The sequence below is a fragment of the Otolemur garnettii genome, unplaced genomic scaffold (assembly GCF_000181295.1).
Source record: "Otolemur garnettii isolate 467f Iridium unplaced genomic scaffold, OtoGar3 scaffold00037, whole genome shotgun sequence".
NCBI classification, from domain to species: domain Eukaryota; kingdom Metazoa; phylum Chordata; class Mammalia; order Primates; family Galagidae; genus Otolemur; species Otolemur garnettii.
The window spans coordinates 2685357-2709022 of record NW_003852432.1 but is presented as its reverse complement, the minus strand read 5'-3'; the positions used below and the strand labels follow the sequence as shown (position 1 = coordinate 2709022).

The 23666-nt window shown below is 36.5% G+C and overlaps 1 protein-coding gene across 2 annotated transcripts in view; it reads right to left on the bottom strand.

Moving 5' to 3' along the window:
• GRM8 (glutamate metabotropic receptor 8) overlaps nt 1–23666 on the bottom strand; it is a 771592-nt gene that overhangs the window by 68702 nt on the left and 679224 nt on the right. For both annotated transcript variants that reach the window (XM_003789771.1, XM_012805131.1), the window contains one exon: nt 19880–20815. In XM_003789771.1, the coding sequence (XP_003789819.1) occupies nt 19880–20815 (936 nt within the window). The remainder of the gene's footprint in view (nt 1–19879; nt 20816–23666) is intronic.

Below are 23666 nucleotides of genomic sequence, written 5' to 3'. Positions count from 1 at the left end.
CAAAATTTGCATTTACCCAAATGGAGATAAAGAACATTCTCCTTAGTAAAATATCTTAAGAATAGAAAAGCAGGCATCTCATGTACTCAAAACCAATTTGAAACTAGTAGATGAGCAAACACAGACCCACAGGAGGGAAAAACACAAAATCAAGGAGGAGGGCATTCAGTAAGCTCCCACCTAAGGGGTAGACATAGGGGTAGATGCCACCTTCCTGGGTGAAGCGTTCAGCTACAATTTTGTTTTTACCTAATAAATGCAAACAATGTAATCTAATCATATGTTCCTTTATATTAATATGAATAAAAATAAAATAAAATAATGTCCAATTCTGAGAAATAAAACATGTGAAACAATTTGAGAAAAAATCCATGCTTGAGGAATTCACATAATGAGTGGTCAAAAAAAAAAAAAATATATATATATATATATACACACATATATAAAACATATATAAAACTTACATTATCTATGTTCCAAAATTATTTTAAGGTGGATTTAATTATGTAGAAATAATTTTTTTTCACTGACTGACATTAAACAACTAAGGCAATGTTCCTCAAGAAAATAATTATGATGTTTTTTTAGGGCTCAGTGCCTGTAGCTCAGCAGCTAGGGCACCAGCCACATACACTGGGGCTGGAGGGTTCAAACCCAGCCCAGGCCTGCCAAACAACAATAACAACTACAACAGAAAAATAGTCAAGTGTTGTGGTAGGCGCCTGTAAGTCCCAGCTACTCAGTAGGCTGAGGCAAGAGAATTGCCTAAGCCCAAGAGTTTGAGGTTGCTGTGAGCTGCGATGCCACAGCACTGTACCAAGGGTAACAAAATGAGACTGTGTCTTAAAAATAATAATAATCATTATGATTATGCTTTTTAATCAAATATCTTAAATATGTGGATTACTTAAAAAATTCAGGTATGAGTTCATTGACCATTAGTATATCTTCATTTGAAAAGTTTCTGTTTATATAGTTTGCCCATTTTTGTCAATGGGATTGTTTGGTTGTTCCCTGCTGATTTGCTTGAGTTCTTTGTAGATTATGGTTATTAGACCTTTATCAGATGTATAGCACACAGATATTTTCTCCCACTCTGTAGGTTGTCTATTTGCTCTTTTGATTGTGCCCTTGGGTATGCAGAAGCTTTTTAATTTGATATAAATGGCTAAATTCATGAAAAAATGCCTACCATCTCTAATCTGTATGGAAATGCAAATCAAAACCATAATTAGTTATCACCTAACTCCAACAAGAATGTCTTATATTTAAAAGTCCCAAAACAGCAGATGGATGTGAAGAGAAAGGAACTGGTATACATTGTTGGTGGGACTGCAGAGTATAGCAACCTCAATGGGAAACTATACAGAGATAACTCAAAGAAGTTAAAGTAGGCCTATTCTTTGATCCAGCAATCCTACTCTTGGGTATACACCCACAGGAAAAACAGATTATTTTATAAAATGGACACCCATACTCCAATGTTTATTACAGCACAATTCACAATGGCATAAATATGGAAACTAAGTGCCCACCGATGTGTGAATGGATTAATAAAATGTGGCATATGCCTACTATGGAGTACTGCTCAGCTATAAAGAAAAATGATGATCTAGTATCTTTTACAACAACTGGATGGAACTTGAAACCATTATTCTAAGTGAAACATCACAGGAATGGAGAAAAAAATACACAGACGCAATACAAGGTTGGATCTGATCAATCAACACTCAAGTGCCAGTATGAAAGTAAATATCAATGATAATCAATCTGGGAGGGGAGGGGATGGGTAAATTCATACCTATTGTTTGGGTAGGGGGCAGACTTATACTCTTTCTTGGTTCATTTTGTGCAAAAAACAAAGTATGTAAAAAAAAAAATATGTGCACTCCCTAATAGTCTGAAATTTAAAAAAGAAAAAATACAGTTAAATATTATTTATTTTTTCTTTCTTTCTTTTCTTTTTCATTGTTTTGAGACAGAGTCTCACTTTGTTGTCCAGGCAAGAGTGCCATAGTATCAACCTAGTTCATAGTAACCTCAAACTCTATGGTATGTATATACAAGCTATCTTCTTGCCTCAGCCTCTCAAGTAACTGGGACTACAGGCACCCACCAATATGCCCAGCTAATTTTTCTGGTTTTAAAGAGATAGGGCAGGGTCTTGCTCTTGCTCAAGCTGGTTTTGAACTCCTGAGATCAAGCAACCCTTCTCCCACCTTGACTTCCCAGAATGCTGGGAATACATGTCTGAGATACTATGACCATCCGAAAGATTATATCTTGGTAGAATATATTAGAATATGAGGAACTAGAAAAAAACTTATAAGCTAACTATGTTATAGCATGTATCTTTTCATTTAGAGTCATATTATGGTCCTAAAAATAAATTTACTTTAAATACATAGCATGAAACAAATAATACTAAATAATTAGTCTCTATTAAGCCACACAAAATATAATATTTTGCATATTTTAATTATTTTATTTGTTATCACTATAGGTATATAATAGTTATACGTATTTATAGGTTATATGCAATGTTTTGGTATAGGGATACAATGTGAATTAACCAAATTAGGGTCATTGGTGTATCCATCATCTTAAGCATCTATCATGTCTTTGTGTTAAGAATATTCCAATTCTACTCTTTTAGTTATTTTAATATATTACCCTCACTTAATGTCGATTATACTCTCCTTGCTGTGCTAACAAATGCTATTCATCCTATTTAATCATCTAACGATATTTTTGCACCCCTTAACCATCCCTACCCTATGTGCCACTTTCCCCTCCATTTCCCAGAAAACATCATTCTACACTCTGTTTCCATGAAATGAATTTTTTTTAATGTTTAGACCCCACATACAAGTGAGAACATGTCAGATTAGGCTTTCTGTGCTTGACTTATTTCCCTTGCCATGATGTTATCCCATGACATCCATGTTGTTTTAAATGGGAGAATTTCATTCTTTTTTATGGCTATGCAATATTCCGTTATGCATATGGAATTTTATGCCTTATGAGTGGATAAAGAAATGCACCACGATTTCTTTATCCATTCATCCATCAATGGATCCTTATGATGATTTCAAATCTTGGCTATTATGAATAGTGCTGAAAGAAACACAGAAGTGAAGATATTATTTTTCCATATACTGATTTCCTTTCTTTTTTACATATACCTAGCAGTGACGGCAGTCCTATTTTCAGGTTTTTGAGGAAACTCCTTACTTTTCTCCATAGCAGTTGCACTAATTTACATTCCTGTTCCCACATCTTCATCAACGTTTGTTATTGCCTTCCTTTGTGATAAAATCCATATTGACTGGGGATGAGATATCTTGTAATTTTGATCTGCATTTCTCTGATGACTAATGATGTTGAATATTTTTTCATATGTATGTTGGATATTTGTATGTCTTCTTTTGAAAAATGTCTATTCAGATTATTTGCCCATTTTTCAGTTGAAGTATTTGATTTTTTTTCCCTGTTGAGTTCTAAGAGTTTCTTATATATTCTAGTTATTAATCACTTGTCAGATGGGTAGTTTGCAACAATTTTCTACCATCATGTGAGTTGTCTCTTCAAAAATGTTTAATATTTTGTGTCTGTTTATCATAAGTTTTACCCCCAAAAGAATATGGTGCTATATTATGTTTAGTGAAGATTTACTTAACAAAAATAAACTTAAAATGTCTGAAGTAACCAAAAGTATCAGCCCAAACCAGGGAAGACAGAGATTAGAGAATGTTCAAGAGCTTCATATTAAGTAGCCATGGAAAATGAGGAATTGTCATCTCACTTTTATTATCATCACCAACCCTGAGACAAGAAGGAACAATAGTCTTAAAACTCTTGTGTGCAAAACATTGGTTTTATCCTTATTTTACATAGAAGAGCTCTGGCTTAGAGTAGTAATGTATGCAGCATCACTTAGTACATGGCCAAACAATTTGTATTAAACATCCAGACTTGACATTCATGCTTGTGGCCACCATGCATGCTGCCTCCATGCAATTAAACTCAAGGCAATTTCATGGCTCAGGGTGTTACTTAAAATCATACAGAGTTTGTGCCTATCGCACACTGTTATCAGTTAGAATGGATCCTAAAATATTCTCTGTCTTGGAAATATGACCTTTATTTTTAAAAATAAATTAAAATACATAAACAACTTTCATTAATATTTGCATAGAACATTTATATAAAATAAAAGTTTAAAGAATTAAGATTCTAGAGAAAAGCATTTGCTGATTTTGATGGTTTCAAATTAAAGGAAAAGAATTTTTTGGCTAGCTCGATAGACGGCTAGATAGATAATGAAAATAGATATTTGTCCTATAATATTCTCAAAAAAAAAAAAAAAGGAAAAGAATACATATCACTTAGGTGGTTTCCATGCTTGGATTAAGTGTTGAACTATCACAAATTTATTTTTTTTAAACGTAACAACTTTTCTTTTTCCAAGTACAAAAGTACGTTAAAGTACTGGCTTTCTCCTAGGGTCCAGAGGATGAGTGAAATTAGAAAGAAAAGGAAAAGAAAAAGTTAAAGGTATACAAGGGAATTTAACTGGTTCATATTAACAACACTCTACAATTTGTCATGAGAGGACTGCTTAGTAGACATAATCTCCTTTTCTCTTCCTTTAGGCACTGGGACAGAGCGATTTATGATACTGAATGTACTGGAAGTATAAGGAAAAGCTGGAAGAAGGGGATAAGGAACTTACTAATGTGAGGTGAAATCAAAATCAATTTCTAACAAAAGATCATTTTACACATTAACTTCTCTGGAGTCACCTCAAAGTCATCCAGTTAGTGCTCAAGCATTTGTAGCAGAGAAAAAATAATTCCATTCATAAATAAGGAGCAATGATGAGTGGAATATACCAAAGAAATGATAAGTACTGGTGAACTTCGAAGTGTCTGCTGTCAGCTATATTTCTGAAAATTTTTTGGAATCAGAGAACAAATAAATTTATAAATTAATATGAAGTTTGGAGTACTAAGAACCTTTCTCATTTTCCTACCTACGAAGAAACATATGGTGTGAGTAGATATCCCGTAAGGCTCTTGGAAAAGTAATTCAGATTCTGATTCACATGTTTGTATCATGCTATGTTGATATGAATGTGCTTGATTAAGGTTTATGAGACCAATAATCTGCCTTAAGTATATTTATCTTCTAAAACTCTCCCTGCAGTCATTTGCATTTTTCATTGCATATCATCATAATCTTCATGTGCATTTGCTTAAAAATTAGGTCATGCCTCTGAGTAGGTGACCATTTCTAATGGAGCTGGCAATTTTCTCTAGATTAAGAACATCTCAGAATTAGAGTCTCAGAAACTACCTAGTGAAGTTTTCATTTTAATTAAGGTGAGGAGACTAAGATTCAAAGACGATAACTTGCTAGATCAAGGTCGTGGAAATGGTAGTGAGACAGGAATCTCAATTTCTTGCCTCTCAGACCAAATATTTTCCCCATTTTTATCTTTAACTTGCTTTTTAGAACACATTGACTCAGAAATGGCTTGAAAATGTTTACAACGTTTTCTTTGTCCAATTCAACAAAAACCTTTTACCTGAAAACTATGTGCAAAACACTTTGACAGGCATTGTGGGGCTGGCAAAAAGTGAGGGTTGGAAAGAATGCAAAAGAATTGTAATTTTCTCTTCCTGAGGAGTTACTGAATAGGAACACAACCACGGATGCATAAACTACTTAAGACTAACACAGAACACAACTCTGGAAATGTAAACTAATGACTGTCCAGACAGAGCACCTACGTTCAGAATTTGTAATGTTTTCTAAGTTAGAGAAGGTTTTTCACAGATTGGTTCATTTGTTGGGAACATTGATTCCACTGAAATAGAGAGTGATATTGGAGAGCCAAAGTTTAGAACGTTTAGGCATGAGCTAATGCTTAATAGGAACTAATTTTTTAAAAAATCGTTCATAGGCCAAGTGATGGCACTTATACCAATTTTTACTGGGTAACCAATTTTGTATCCATTGAAATCAGTCTTCTCTGCTAGAATTCACGCTGCATGAAAGCTGGCCATTTCTAGCACAAACTATGCTGTCAGTATTCAGCAGAGTGAGATGTTAAACATAAATTGATTGAGTAACCATAAAATACATAAAAATTGATTGATTGAGTAACTATAAAAGAAATGACAAAGTAGAAGTGCTGTTGAATAACTTTAGGGCATAAATCTGGAAGTTACTTTGAAGTAGGGAGTTTAGGAGATCAGTGTTGATATCACCGTTGTATCCCAGGCTTGCACTAGGGATTTGACCTTGAACATAGGAAGCCAAAAATGGATCTAGCAGAAATTTCAAACAAATGCTATAATTTGTAAACACTGTTTAAAGAGAGGTACAAAGGAAGGAGCAGCCACCATTAATTCCCAAGTTTACATCTCTGCAAAACAGAGATAATGTTAATAGAAAGAAGAAAATAAAATAGAGATTGAGCATAATGGAGAAATAAAAAGTTGGAGCTTTAAGCCTGAGACCTGTGGACAAAAGGAATGAGTTAAACCTCAGGTCTACTCACCATATGAATGTAAAAATTCTTGACCTAACTTCCCTGTATCTGCAAAATTCACTTCAGAGACTTAGTGTCTTTGAGGGGTCATCACTTAAGGTTGAAAGGAGATTGATTAAATATAAAGAATTTAGTCTGATTTTTGACACATAGGAGACATTCGATAAATAGTAACCATTTCAACTATGGTCAATTTTGTCTTCTAAATAGCCTAATTTCCCAATTTAAATTTTTGGATTCCTTTCCTATTTCAGTTTTCCAGTGTTTTATTCCACATCTTTGAACATGTGAAAGGGCAGAGATTAAGAAAGCAGTTAGGAAAGCGTGAATGCAGCTTTTCTAGCAGAAGCTGTGTGAATGAATGATGAGCACGTCAAGGGAACGGGGCCTGGGAGAAAGGCCAAAACTGGGGGCAACTTGAGCACAAGGAGGATGAGATAAAGGAGACACAGACACAAAAAGAGATTCAAAGCACCGTGGGTTCCCAGAATTCAGGGAAATGGGTGTCCTCACAGCAGTCACAAATAAATGTATGGGCACACTGTATATGAAACTACAATAAAATAACAAGAGAGGTGAAAATGAATAATTTGAGGGCCTTCTTTGGAGACATACTTTATAATCCTGTGGTCCTGACTATCTCTAGTCATTGCTTTATTTCCTTGTCACCTTCTTTGTATTCCTCTTTTGCCTTCTGACTGTAATTATTTCATGCTTGTCATTGTCAGTCCTTAACAATAAGTAGGCGATGTAACCAAATGTTCAATAAATTGCCCTTCAGTTGGTCATTTTAGCATTGGGGAAGTGTTTTGTTGAAGAAAGGACAATGCTACAGTGATGAGCGGCCTGCTGACGTGAACACTTGGAGGGCTTATGGCAGGCTCACCACCTACCAAGACTATTTTCAATTCAATCCAGTTGGAGTAGATGAGGATTTTAGAGAAAACAGCTGGAAGGAGAAACATATGACATTTCATCTTGCTTGAGAACGTGAAATCTACAGAAGCTGTGTGTATATACGTGCGTGCGAAGAGTGTTTATATATATTCACAAAAGTTATAGAAAGAGCTGTATTCCATAGGATTTGGGCTGACAGACAGCACCAAATTATTACATTTCTCGGTATTTTTACCAAGATATGCTTGATTGAACAAATAACTCAGTGAGCCTAAAACTCCAGATGAAAACATGCAGCAGATTGCAATTCTTGAACTAAAAAGATTCTCTTTACAAAATAAGAATAACCTTCATTCGTCTTTTTAAAAAACCCACAAAACCCAACAAATAGTGTTGATGCTACTCAAAACTAGTCACTATTAGGAGGATTCAGAACGCTCCCGAAATACAGAGTCCTGCAGATTATGTTATGGGCTCAATACATGACTTAAAAACATGATTTAAAGAAAAATATCAAAGGAATTGAAAATCGACTCCTATATGCAAGGCACTCAGAATTACACAGAAGTGAGATATGCAGTAAAGAGAATAATGAGCGATTCTGGCCATGCCCAGGACAAGTAAAGAAACTCAATATTACCTCATAATTTTTCCAAGTTCATTGTAGTATAAAGTCCATTTAACATTCAAATTTATGTAACAAACTAGTGATTCCATATTTAAATTGACTATCATTTGAAGATGATTTGGCATTTATTTATAAAGAGTTTGCCTTTTTATTTCAACTACCAACATTCATTTCAATATTATTTGGCACATTTGTCTATTCAAAATGATAATCTACCAAATATTTCAGCCAACTATTTTTACCTTTACTTTTATCCATAAAAATTAATTTTACCCAACTTCACTATTCTGGGCCTAAATATTCTTCTCCATATTTGGCTAGGTGTAGTCATCAGCAATGTAGAAGAATTGCTATCTTCTTTAGTCCAGACCAGAGAGAGAGCTATGACTCTTTCTTGAAGACCAACTGAGCAGAACCCAGTAGCAGCTCCAGAGACGGTTTTCCACCCCTGGCACAATGACAAGCCAATCCAACAAGCACCTCACCTTCCGTTGTTTTCTGCTCCCAATTCAATATGAAACGAGTCCTGTTCCTTCCACTTCTACTACCAGATGTCATGCCTCCAATATCTCTCGCCTAGAATTTCTCAATAAACTTGTTATGTCTTTTTTCTTAACCTTGTGCTCTTCCATTTACCTAACTTACCACTGGCAGAGAACTCTCACAAAATGTCATTGTGTTGAGAATAGATGCATGGTCTGAAAGATTCAAATAACCTCCATTCCTCAGGAAGTGAGGTACAAACTTGGTATAACTCCCTGATAAAATGGCTCTAAATTATTGACCGGCTTTGTGTTATGGATAACCATATAATTTACTGCTCACGTGAGGAGATACTTTCTCAGAGGAAAAGGAATGCTATTAACTGGGCAAATAGGAATACATGGTCATTTGGGGTCTTCTTCGACTCTCCTAAACTTGGAACAGTTTCTTGGTCACAGGTTTTGCAAACAATGCCTATCCTTCCCTCTTCGGAAAGTTTAAATACACTGTCACCTTTGCCCAGAAGGCCGATTCCATCTGCTTTCTTCCACCCTTCAAGGCCTATTTTAATTCCTACCTCCATTACGGGGACTTTCTTCATTTCCCAAAAGACATGGTAGTCGCTTCCTTTTGCCATTCCGGACATCAAGACCTCCTGCTGTGAACCTCACCTCCTTTATCTTACCTTGCCTCATACCACTCTCTGGTGTGCTTGGCCTTAGCTCCTTCTTGACTCTAAAAACCCCCTTAGTAACAGCTTTGTACTTATTTTTACATTTTCCTGAACATAAAGCAAAGGTCCTTGCATATAGCAAACCCTTAATCTCATGTATTTTCATGACATGAGATCACCAGCTATAAGCTCATATTTATTTGATAAAATAAAAACCCTCCATCATGTGTCTCTTCATCTCCTGATGCTATTCTATGGAATTGAAGAATTTGAATAGTTTTGGTTTTTTGCTGTTGTTTAACCAATACACTTGTATCTCTTGAGTTATCGCTTTTAGACTGTATCTTTCGGCCATTCATGGTAGAAGGTGAATGATTTAGTGTGTCTGCGTAATTCCTCTCTCTCCTGCCCTGTCTTATAGACCTACTAATTTTTTAAGTTATATTACTATTTTTAATTTATGAAGTTTAGAATATCTCTATGTGCTTCAATAGATAAATTAATATTTCTGTGTTTTGATTTAGGTTCTTTCTAAGAAAGTAAGACCAATACAAAGGGCAATCGCAGAATTATAATAAATATTATTGCCTTCAGATTCACCCAAGTAGCATAACTAGACTTGCGCAGAAGAGGTAAACATAATTAATAAAATCCTGTGTTTTTGAAGGGCAATGAGCCTGAATAGATTTAATATCTCCTTTTATAATTCTTTTAAAAATGTCTTCATTTATTCTAGGTCATGATTATATGATTAATGACGTATCTCATATGCAATATACCTTTTTTAAATTTTGTTGGATTACATCTAGAACAATTCGTACATATGTAGGCACCAGATTTTCTGAACTATTTACATGTTTAGCCTCAGATTGCTTGATAGTTTGGAAAGCTCTTCTTTCAAGAAAGGCTTTGCTCCTTTGATTTTAGAATCTAAGGTGGCATAGGAGGTTGGGTCTTAATTCTATTTTACCCTCTAAAAGCTCTTAGAATTTTCTGTCAATTAATGAAGTTTTAATAAAGTGTGTGGCTCTTTCAATTTCAAGAATGATATTTCTTCAGTTTGTGCAACTTTACTTCTTTTTTTTATCATCAAATTATTTCTTCTCCTTCGTTGCTTCTTCCATGATATTTGTTAGATATATCCTGGGGTCCTGCATCCATGCTCAACAGGTTTGAACTTGTACTCGTATATTCCTTTTTTCCTCTTTTTCTTGATGGTTCTGCCTCTTGCTTTACCCTCCAGATTTCTACTCCTGGTCCATGTGTCAGTCCATCTGTTCAGTGTTTTATTTTCACATTCATAATTTTAAATTCCAGGATCATTTTGCTTATTCCCTGATTGATCTTTTCCATAGCAACCTGGTTGTATATGTATGTGTGTATGTTAACACTCTCTTGATTCTATTAGAATGCTCACAAAAATTTTGTGTGTTTTAAAAAACATTCTCTTAGATGTTCTGAATTACCTCTGGGATGATTTTCTCTGTGGTGTCTGTTTGTTAGTGTGTATAAATGATGCTCTTGTTTTTGTTTAGGTATCTTGTGATCTTTGGCTGTTTATGTAAAATTCTGTTTGAAGAGTCAGGCTGAATAATAATGATTAACGGTGGGGCGACATGTTTTCTTTTTCTGAGAGGACGGACTACAGACTTGTGAGTTAGTGATATTTTACCTTACTATCTTTTCTGAAAGATGCACAGAGGAAATCAAAACAACTTCATAACAAAAAAACCCCAAATAATTCACTGAGAATGGTCAAAAGTCTTACATGGACATTTCTTAAAAGAAGACAGATAACTAACAGGTATAAGAAAAAATACTCAATGTCAATCAGCTCAATCAGCTGTCAATCTACTTAATCAGCAGGCAAATGCAAATTGAAACTGCACGGAGATATTATGTCTCCTTAATTAAAATGGCTACCATCAAAGACAAAGAAACAACAAATGCTGGTGAGGATGTGGAGAAGGAGGAAGGCTCACACCCTGCTGGTAGGAATGTAAAGTGCTATGGCCATTATGATCCCACAATCCCACCACTGCGTTTCTATCCAAAAGAAAGAAAATCAAGCTACCAAAGAGGCACCTGCACCCCTCCTGTGTTTACACAGCACTATTCACAATAGCAAAGATGTGGAATCATCCTCAGTGTTTACTGACAGATGAGTGGATAAAGAAAATGTGGTATATACACACAACAAGTCATTACCAGGCCATAAAAAGGATGAAATATTGTCATTTTCAGCAACATGGAGGTCATTATGTTAAGTGAAATAAACTAAGTACAGAGAGACAAATACCACATATTCCCACTCACTTGGGGAGACAAAAAGCAGATGTCCTGGAGGCATAGAGGAGAATGTAGGATATAGTTCAGTAGGAAACTATAATAATTTATTGTATATTTCCAAATAGGTAGAAGAGAAGAATTGCTATGTTCTAAACAAAAAGAAAAGATAAATGTTCAAGGAGCTAGATACCCACATTACCTTGATCATTACACACTGTAATTATGTACCCAAATAGCACATGTATGAACAAAATATGTACAAGTATTACTTATCAGTTTGAAAAAAAACATGTCTGAAAGATACATGGACACGGCAAGCAAGCAAACTGGGGACTCACTCGAGGTAGACCTTGCTCAAAGCGTTGAAACCTTATCACCTCTCATCCTGTGTACAGCTGCATTTCCTAATGTCCCTAGTCCATGTCTGAAATAAAATTATTTCAAATTCTGCTCTTTCTCTTTCAGTGTCTTATAACCTATGCTAGAAGCCCTGTGTCATTGATAATTCCCATTCTTTAGCGTTCTTAATTTTAACCTGCCCTCTGTCTACAGACAAGGGAAGTGATGGGCCCCACTGGCCCAACCCTGCAGTTCCTTAAATACTTCGCTGATGTTCAGTGCACTGTCTGCCTCTGATCTTTACGTTGACTTTCAACATAGAGATTTTCAGGAACTTTATAGTAAGAACGACTCGTGTCTCTCCGGTTGTGCTTTCTCTCCTTTAATTTCTCCACAAGTCAGGCCCAATAAACTTATTTTTCAAGGTTTTCCCAAACTGTTTAATTAAATGTTGATTTTAATAATATGATTAAGCCTCCTCTCATTCTTTCTTTCATCTCTACTTTTTTCTCCTTCCTTCCTTCCTTCCTCCCTTTCCTCCCTCCCTCCATCCCTCCCTCATGAACTTCCTCCCTTCCTCCTTCCTTCCCTCTCTCTCTTTTTTTCTTTCTCATTTCTTACTGGCATCTTTTTTTCATTTCAGGATTACCATAGACGTCGGATATATATACATGTATATATATATATATATATATATATATATGTTTGCGCCAGCCTTTATTTTGAAATAGAAACCAGATTATGTTTCTTTTTCTATTCAAATAATTCTGCCTTGAGTTTATTGTAGATAGTTTGACATTTATATTAATACTTGGTTAAATACATTTTCCACACTTTAAGGCAGGTGGTACTAACCCCCCATATCATACTACATTTAGATTTTTCTTTAAAATTTCTCAACATACAAATGTATATATGGTTACAACCAAAAGGAACTATTTGCCTAAAATCTGCTCTTCCTGGTACTCTGTGTGTTCCATGAGGTATAAACATCTACTGCATCATAGAAAATGCATTTCAAAGTTACAATAAGTAAATTCACCACCACACACTGTGCTATCAACAGGCTGGGGTCTCAGTAAGGTTCTGTCTATGCAGAAAAGATTAAGTCTATTGATATGAATTTCCTCTACATATTTGGAAATGAAGCTATAGTTACTATGACTCTGAGAATATTCACATTTTAGTCTTAATCAAATCTCAATCATATTAAGAAAGTTAAATGGTTTTGATGAGATGTGTTATCTTTAGGACTCAGTTCCCAGGTTGACTATCTAATCATTAGGTTGATTAAGTTATTCTAATTTGGGCATAGAAAATTCAAACACTTTCTAAACTCAATTTTAATTAAAAAAAAATATGAATGTGGAAATACCACAATTTCACTAACAACCAAATGCTTAAATTAAGTAGTTCTAGGTCCCACAGCTTCGTCAGAGCCCAAGAAAGTTGGATAGGAAATATAAACCAGATTCCTTGGGAAAATATGCTTTGTATTAACAAATAAAATGGAATCCTCAAAAAGAATTGCCTTAAGTATGCAAAGTTGGTAACTTCTGTAGCAATAACATGTAACACGACCAGAAAAACAAAAATAAAAACCTAGATAATCCTAGGTGAGCTACTTAACAGGACTGCCTGCATGTGCCCCAGAATCTACTTGTTTTCTTATATATCTTCACAAGCATATTAGTTTAACTAAGGACACAAATTAGACCATATAAAATTAGAAATGCTTCTTTTCCATTTTTTTTAATTCCCCCCCCCCCTTCACAGCTGACTGCAACAATCTGGTATAATTGATCTTCTCAGGAAACAGTGTACCTCAGTGCAGGAACTAATTCTATAACTTGGGACATCACTGAAGGAATCCACTTCAAATGACTATAAGCCAACAAGGAGAGCAAATACCATAAAATTTCCAACAGATAGCTCGGCCTGGATGCAACAATTATAAATACAAAAAGACTGATTCAGGCAGTCTCAGAGTTACAAATGTTTCACTTAATACCAATACTTCATTTATACCAATGTAAGTGGTATAAATGTAATAGGTAATGGTATAGAGGTAATAGGTAAATGCATCTATTTCAACTTATATATAAATTCGACTTAAGAACAAACGTACAGGACCCATCTTGTCTGTAACCTAGGGGTTGCCTGTAAGCATTTCCACTTCCGTCCTTTCTAGGAAATGGAGAAGTGTCAGGAGACAGATAGCTGGACAATTTCCTGTGGTCTGATCTACCTGCAAATTTCTTCCCGCCCTGTCCAGGGTAGATTGATGCTCTTGCTCAGGATCTTCAGGCTGCTCTTTTCTCCTCTGGCCTATTCCTTATAGCAGGAATCTTATTACTGATCTCAGAACTACCTCTCAATAATTCTTACTAGTGTTAGTCACATTTCAAATTATGTTAAGAATTCAGCAACTGCTTTCTGATACCACTTTCTTTCCTTTAGTGTTTTCTGCTGATATTTGAAGGCAGTTACATATTGCCTCGGAAATAGTCCCTGCCTCTCTTTATCCTTCCCAGCCCTATTAAACTACTTCAATCTGCATGATCTACCCTCTTGGGCAAGCTTCTTACTTTCAGTTTGGGGTGTGGGGGTGCTGTGCAGACGTAACATCACTGGCTGGGAAAAGTGAGACAATTAAATCACATCCTTGACTCAATTCATTTCAATATATTCATTAAATACATGTTTTTTTTAAAAAAACTTATTCCAGAGCTACTATTCTACTATGTGCTGAGTACATAATGGTTAGCAACACTAAGAAAAGTTCTTGCCCTCACAGGTAAGAGCCTAATGGCAATAATAGCCAATATTTATTTCCTGCTAAACAGTGAGTGAATAGTGTTCACGACACATATCATCATACCATGTAACTCTCAGCAAATCTATCGTGATATTATCTGTTAGTACAAAAACTAACACAAGGAGACAAAAGGAGGGGTTTTTTTTAAGTGAATAATTTTACTGCCATTTCCCAGAATATATCAAGTCAAGGCTGCTACAGGTTGAGAATAGGGCTGGATGCAGTTAGCAGGTGATTACGTTGTTTTATATTTGAATTTGCACCCTCCATGGAAACTTACTCCTATCTGCAAAAAGGAGGATAGCCATTTAGCTGTTTTCTCAGTAGCTTAGCAGCTCTAAGGTTTGAACCCAAGTCTGCATACTCCAGAGCTCATGCTATGCCTGACTACACTAGTGCAGAGGAGTGCACTAGTGTAGTCACCCCTGCCCTCTTCTCCCTTTGCGATAGATAAATACAGGGCAAGGATGAGGGAAAGATGACGGGGCAGAGGTATCGGAAAAGCCGCATCAATTCCCTTTTGCTTTGTGAATTTTAGAGCCAAGAACAACTATAATCATTCTTTCCTACCTTTCTCCCTCAATATTTAGTAGCCCAATTCCAGAATAAGTGACAGTGACCTTTTTTTTAAAAGAAGTCCTGGCTCATGATTAATTTTTTTTCAGGAAAAAAATAGTTGTTGGCATGGGGACCATGCTAAGATGCATATAGAAGATTCCCGTCATGCCACAGCTGACTTAAATCACAAAGAAGCATTTCTATTATTATATTTTATCATTATTGTGCAAAGCACCCCATTTACTCATCCCATAGGCATTTACTGAGAAGGTACTACAGGAGGGCACTATTTTAAGAGACATATTCATTCCCATATACAACATACATACACCGCTCATCCTCCACAAATGTATAAGTTTGACTTTTGATGGTGACTGGAGGAAATAAAGGGGTAGGAGTGAGTAGGAATGAGTCTCAGAGGACCCCCAGGTTTCTGTATCTACCTATGAGCTGGATGCTGCACTATGCATCCAGGGAACAAAGGAAGAAAAACAGGTTCTGGATTTATTTGAGTTCTGCCATTTTTGATTTTTAGGTTTTATTGTCTTTTCTGCTTTGAAGGTATCTTGTTTTGTTTCCCTCTGATACTCTGGTGGGAGAACTGTGCTCCTTGGAGCTTGGCAGTGTCATAACCCTTGCCTGGTTATCTTGATTTTATGAGCCCAATTAAAGATAATAAAATATGTATTTAAGAGATTTCTGCCATCCTAACCGCCCCTAAGCATCCCTAAGGAGCCTATTCATGACTATTCAGTTAATTACAGTTTATTTTATTTTATTTTGTGTCTTTTCAGAACAATGGTGTGTGTGTTGGTCTGCGCCTGCGCTCCAGTGTGCCCACCCTTCCTCCTGCCACTCTTCTGTAGAGAAACAAAACACTCTGGTATGCCTTGATTCAATAGAACTCAGCAGTGAGCATAAATGACTTCATTAGAATAGGAAAAACAATCCACCTTGATTTCAAAAACTGAAAAGAGTGTAATGCTGGGATATTCAATGGAGTTTTATCATTGATGAAGATACACTCCAGAAAGCAGTCTTCCTGACTCTGCTACAAGTGTCCCTCTATAACTTGATTTTATCCAAGTGGTTTCTAAAACATCTGTCTAAATTATTTAACTAACTTTACTTTTAATTCCAACCCCTTGTAATTTCAGAAAGACTTATGTGCTTAGATGAATTCTGTGCTATAGTTGTTATTTTGGAAAAGAAGAATTAAATGCTTACTGGAAGAAATTTTCCTCTTCTTCTGCCTTCTGTGTCATGTCATAAATTCTGTGTGAATAAACTATAGGAAGCTTCGTTCTCTGCTTTCTCAGATCTGACCCCTTACCATCTTCCCCTGCCCTTGAGCCAGGCACCTTGCTAGTGTTGGCAGGCATCAGAAAGTCATGGGCTGGGAGCCAGACTGAGCCTGAAGGCTCAGGAAAGCAGATTGACACGGGTTCAATAATTAGCACAATGCCAGACGCAATGCTCAATAAGGATCTGCTCAGTTAATGGATGTGTGTGCTACCTGGCTAGCTCTTGTACATGCTTCAAGTTCATAACGAGGGGCTAATTGGCTGAGCATTATAAATGGAAATGGAAGCCTGATCAGGTTTTTGGTCCTCCAAAGTCAATAAAACTTATTAAAACTGTCTTGTAGAAATACAAGTGTTTCATTTATTTTCTATATTCATGTCAATTTTAGCAATGTAAAAAAATAAACATTATTAAGCATTTTATGTATTATTTTAAGAGGAGACACTTGGACAGAGAATAGCAGGTAGAAATTTTTAAGGGGAAGTTTTGGACTAAGACATAATTTTATTATATGAAGTATCTCATGAATACAATCTTAGCTATTTATAATAAGACAGCCCTTGATGAAGAGCTCATCTAAACTCAGCAACTACAAGACTATGATGTTCTGACAATTCCTGGAGGTAGTATTTCTTATTGATTTCTTCAGGCTATTCCACATTCATTCATATCACAAATACAAAATAAACTTTCCAATTAATGTAAACTGTGATTTATCCTAAAATGTCCTTTTTAGACTGACTGATTCCAGAAAGCTCAGAAAGAAAAGAGAATTTCACTAGTCACTCTAATCACATCTCTATGGGCATGGGACATGTCTTCTCCCATAAAAATATTCATAACTTCTAGGTTTCCGAATGGTTATATAGCTCCCATAGTCTGAGCAACACAGTGGAACCTCCAATTTCTGGCATATTTGTTCACTGTATCACGAAATTCTCATCATCTCCATTGCTGCTTTTAAAAGGGTACTTATAAATATGCAACATTATTATTCTAAGAGAAAATCATTATTTTTTAGATTACCTTAAAACAACTTATTTACTTATTTATTTATTTAAGACAGAGTCTCACTATGTCGCCCTTGGTATAGTGCCTTGGCGTCACAGCTCACAGCAACCTCCAACTCCTGGGCTTAGGCAATTCTCTTGCCTCAGCCTCCCAAGTAGCTGGGCCTACAGGCGCCTGCCACCACGCCCAGCTATTTTTGTTGTTGTTGTTGTCATTGTTGTTTAGCAGGCCCAGGCTGGGTTCGAACCCACCACCCCCAGTGTATGTGACCAGTGCCCTAACCACAGATCTATGGGAGCTGAGCCAAAACAACCTATTCAAAAGAGTAACAAGTGTACTTTATTTGGCAGCAGGTGTGCTAAAGTACATATTTTATTCAAACATGGGTGAAGACCACAGTGATCAAGGAAAGGATGAATGTCTATACAAATGAGTTCTCTGTCTTATTTAGGACTTTTCCTCTTAATTTGCTGCAATTTTAAGTTTTGTGGAATTTCTTTGGAATGTTACACCCCAGAGAATGTAATTGCCCCCAGGATGTTTGATTTCCTGGAAACTCTTGGGGATGGGGGATGGAACAATCTTTAACTCTCACTTTGAGAGAATTCTCCCGGGAGCACATCAGGGCTGAAGGGCTTTCATTACAAAAAGATAGCATTGGCCTCAATTGTTCAAACTAGTTCACCTCCATCCCTCTACCCGAACTGTAGAATTCAGGGGTAACCTGTTCTCTGTTTTTCTGTTCAAAGAACTATAGATATCCAGTTTATCAAATGCTCTCTTTCAAATACAGGTTTTTTTAGGATGGTTTTGATTCACATTTCTCTTATAATTAGAGATGACGAGCAATTTTTATGTTTGTTAGCCATTCATCTATACTCCTTAGAGAAGGTTCTATTGAGAATGGCCCACACCAAAAAATCTCAAAGCTGCAGATGTTGGCTGAGGAAAGAAGGGAAAACTTTTACACTGCTGATGGGAATGCAAACTAATACAACCTTTTTGGAATGAAGTATGGAGAACTATCAAAAAACTCAAAGTAGACCCCTGTTTGATCCTGTAATCCCATTACTGGGCATATACCCAGAAGGAAAACAAAAACTCTTTACCATAGGACACTTGCACTAGACTATTTATCGCAGCTCAATTTACAATCACCAAAATATGGAAACAGCCTAAATGCCCACCAACCCAGGAAGGGATTAACAAGCCATGGTATATGTATTCAGCCATTAAAAAGATGAGGACTTTACATCTTTTGTATTAACCTGAATGGATAGAACACATTCTTCTTAGTAAAGCATCACAAGAATGGAGAAGTAAGAATCTTATGTACTCAGTTCTGATATTAGGACAATTAATGATCTAGTACATGGGGGTGGGGGCATGGGGGAAGGGGAGAGTAGAGAGAGGGAAGGAGGGAGGGGCTGGGGGGTCACAGTGTGTGACGCACCTCTTGGAGGTGGGACACAATTATAGGAGGGACTCTACCTAACAAATGCAATCAGTGTAAGCTGGTACTCTGTACCCTTATGGAATCATCAAGAATTAAAAAAAAAAAAATACAGGTTTTCTTTACCAGAATTGTTCTATATTGAAAAAGTTAATGGGAGATCAGTGACAAAGAAAGTCAAATTGGGAGACTCCATTGATCTTCCCCTTCTAAAACTTATAAACTGCTTTATATAATTGTCTATTTCTGTTTTCTTTCTCAATCACCATCATCCTCCAAATATGGAAAATAATATGAATAGAGGCTGAGAAGAAATATCAAGATGAAGAAATATCAGACTGAAGACAACCATTTCAATTCCTTTTTGTTGTCATTGCTTTACTTACTGTTCACTTCCCTTCTATGACTAAAGTCATCATAATTATCAAGAAATGGCTGTTACCCAGAGTTACATTGCAACAGAGAAGGAGGCATTTGTCATGCAGTGAGTTATCTCTGGGATAGCTCACCCCTGTGAACTACGCCTGCCCTTTCTTTCTCCCTCTTTTAATTAACCTTTAGAAAAGAACAGTGATGTTAGTAGATAACAGAGCTGGACTGAGAGACCCAGAAAGTGACGTGAGCTCTGTCGATCTTCAACCTTGCCTAAAAGGACACATTATAGTGTTAGTCATGGAAAATCACCCTCAGTCAACACATATTCACAGTAATGTGACCTTGAGAGAGACATACATTTCTAAATAAGAATAGCACAGGCTGAAGCATCTTGAGAGAATATAAATGAACCAAAAGGAGAGGAAGAAAAGCATCCAAGGAAGAAGGTAAATTCAGGGGAGAAGTTGTCAGGTGCATTTCCTGCCACTTACCTTTTCTGCAGACTGAGCTGTACCAAAAAAGATGGGAATGAAAGCTAACCAAATGATGCAGGTGGTATACATGGTAAATCCAATAGGTTTGGCTTCATTGAAAGTCTCTGGGACACCTCTCGTTTTAATGGCGTAAACAGTACAAGTGACCATCAAGAGGATACTGTATCCAAGTGAACAAATGAGCGAGAGATCAGAAATGTCACACTTGAGCACACCCCTGGCATTCTCCGGATCTAGCGTCCGCTGTTCTCCATAGTCAATGATGATGTGCGGGGGATCCACAACAAACCAGACGAATACTCCAAGCAGCTGCACGGAGATGAGGCTGAAGGTGATCACCAGCTGGGAGGCTGGACTAATAAACTTGGGTGCGGTCACAGATTTCTTCCCCTGCTCAAATATTCGGTGGATACGGTTTGTTTTGGTCAGGAGGGCTGCATAGCTGAAACACATGCCAAGTCCCAGGAAGATCCGTCGGAAGGAGCATATGATTGTATCTGGTGCTGCAATCATTAAAAAGGTGATTGCATAACAGAGAAAAATCCCCGTTAGGAGCACATAACTAAGTTCACGGCCCGAAGCCCTCACAATAGGTGTGTCATTATAGCGGACAAAGGTCACAATCACAAAGGTGGTGGCAATGATCCCCAATATTGCGACAAACACGGGGACCATGGCCCAGGGAGAATGCCACTCCAATTTAATGATGGGGATGAGCTGGCAGCCTGTGCGGTTGATGTTTGGTCTCTGATCCAGAGGGCAAAGTTCACAGGAGTGCTCATCCACCTGGTAGTTGTAACCCTCGCAGCGCTCACAGTGCCAGCAGCATGGGACCCCTTTCACGGTTTTCTTCCTCTCCCCAGGCTTACACGGGAGGCTGCAGACAGAAGCCGGGTGCGTGTGTTCTCTGGTCGCCCACTGCATGTCTCCCACCTGTGGGTATACAAAATTAATGAGCCTTCCATTTTTCCCCCATTTATAATACCCTAATCCTGGCCACAGGTTTGTAATAAATCACGGAATGCCGACAGTACAAGTACAGTTTACCATAATAGGAGCCCAGTTTCTTTCTCTGATATTGACTATGTGAAAGTGTTAAGTGATTGGCTCCAATAAATCATTCACATCATCCACTTGATGAGTGTCATTAGTTCACATTTACCTCCTCCACGCCAGCCAACCTGACATTTGGAGAAAGATTTATTGGCCTGGTTTTAAAACTAAAAATAAAAAAAGCCCAGTAGATGTTTTAGAGCTAATCACAGGTATAAATGTCAGAATCTCTGAAACACTGGATTAGGATATAAAAGATGATCCATGTCTTTCCACCATATTTGGGGAAATTCAAATCACACTGTGTCAGTGTGGAGAGGAAATGGGAAAAATGAGTTAATTTAATTTCTGGATTTCCTCGTGTGCTCATGGAGAAAACTATATGAATATTTTTTTCTCCTGCTTAGGGTTGGAATATACTATTTTTTAAGTCTTGCATTTCTATGTTATGAAAAACACTCTGAATAAAATAACTTGGTTGTATATTTTCTACTGAACAAAAGTAGTTCTGTGATGATTTAAAGCAGCAAAATTAATACAAATGAGAGTTTCCCTCCTGTGCTTAATATTTGCCTCAGGATAGGGAAGTTCTACTTTATGTTTTCCAGTCAAATCACCAAATACCTCCATTGAAAGAAAAGTATTTTTTGAAGGAGGCAGTGGCCATCCTTGAGCTCTTACCTAGAATTTGCTTTCCTTATTGGATATACAGTAATTTTAGTGGAATGTTAATAGGACCACTTATAATTAAAAGCAGCTTCTATAAAAGGTAAGCTCGACAAAAGGAGTGGTTTGTTCACTGGCATGAACTAAAAAAAGAAAAAAACTTGAAAGTACTAGGATTTGGAAATAGAAGTTTACTCAAAGCAGCACGGGAAAGAAAGAGGAAGGAATGTTTGTTGAAAAATAACTATATTCCAAGACCAGGTCTATCAATAGTCCAAAAGAATTCCTGCACTTTGTGGTAGTCAGCCTCCAAGACGGCCCCTGATAACCTTACCTCCTAAAAATCACACACTCATGTCAGCATGTGGCTCCCTCCCACATAGAATAGGGCTGATCTATGTAAAAAATATGCGTATACTCCAGAAATGATGTATGTGATTGTGAGGCCAGGTCACAGAAGACATTTGACTTCTGCCTTGCTCTCTCTTGGATCACCTGCTCCAGTGCAAATTTCAGTGCCCTGAGAACTCTCAAACAGCCCTGTGGTGAGGAAGAGAGGCTGACTAGGCATACCTAGTGACAACCACCAAAAACCTCCAAAAATGCCCCAACTCGTGCCATTCAGCAATATTCCTTTACCACTTTTAATGTTGCCTCCTCTTTGGCAACCAGGCTGCTGAAACTGTTCTCATTAACAATTTGTTAACGTCACTTTTGTACCTGGGGTGAATGGTAGAGGTCCTCAAGCTCAGGACTTGACAAGGGCTATCTAATCTCCCCAAGGGTGAGCTGACACTTATGTGACCTTAATTTCAAATATCTTCCCTTAAAAAAGCAGATGCTACTTCACATGTCACAAAGGCAAGACTATTTGATCTCTCCTGTCATCCCACCATAAAAATATAATCAATTCTAATCCTGCTAATATTTATTAAGGAGATTATTTCATTTACTTATAAGATTGCAGTAAGAAAGAAAAAAAATGTTAAATGGAACAGGCTTAGTACCTCCTCTCAAAAAATGAGAGAGGGCACTGTGTGGGCTAAAGTATTGATTTTATACCTAAAGGACTCTTATAATAAAATACATTCTTGAAGGTTATGTTTCAAAGCTAATTATTATAAAACCAAAATTGCATTTTGTGTGGGGCTTCAATAAAGTTTATAATGTTACTAACCAACAAAAAATAAAGGCAGCAAAAAAAAAAAAAAATCATAAACATTAAATTTCAAGAAACCTTAAAGGCTGGCGTATCCAGCTACAAATTTGATGCTTTATTTCTCAACAGGTTTTAGTTTCCAGAAGGAAATAAGAGAATTAAGAAGAAATATACCTATATTGGGTCTCATTAAGAATGACAAACATTTATCACTATGAGTTAAATATAAAATTTTGGTACATTTTTATGTATTGAACCAATGAAAAATATTTTTCATAAATGAAAGATACAGTTACAAAATTATGAAAAATACCCCAGTTTTTTAATAGCTATGGATTTTCTTTAAGTAAAAAATATATGTTTCAGCAATATATATTATATTTTTATTATGAGGAAATCACATCTACTTTAGTAAACTTGTTAACTATGTGTGCTGAATATACGTGACTTCATTTTCATCAAGGAATCTATTTGTTGCTAACAATATGGTGCACAGATATTGTTAAAGTCTGAAAACCAACCAATATCCACCTCAAGGAAGGACACACAACAAATATTTCAATAAGGATCTTACAAACAAATTAACATTTGAGACCAATAGCTTATTTTATTTAGATGCTAAATAATGATTTAAAACCATACTGCTTGAAAACTGCTGAACTTCCACAACTATGTTATACAGTATCCACAAAGATAATTCAGCTTTTTTGCATTACTACATTAGGAGATAAAACAGGGATGATTAGTGGTTGCAAAAAAATAGTTAGAATGAATAATATTTGATAACAAATAAAAGTGACTAAAGTCAACAATGTTAGGCTACACTTATTAAAATAACTAAAAGAGTAGAATTGGAATATTCCTAACACAAAGAAATGGTAAATGCCTGAGGTGATGGATACTCCA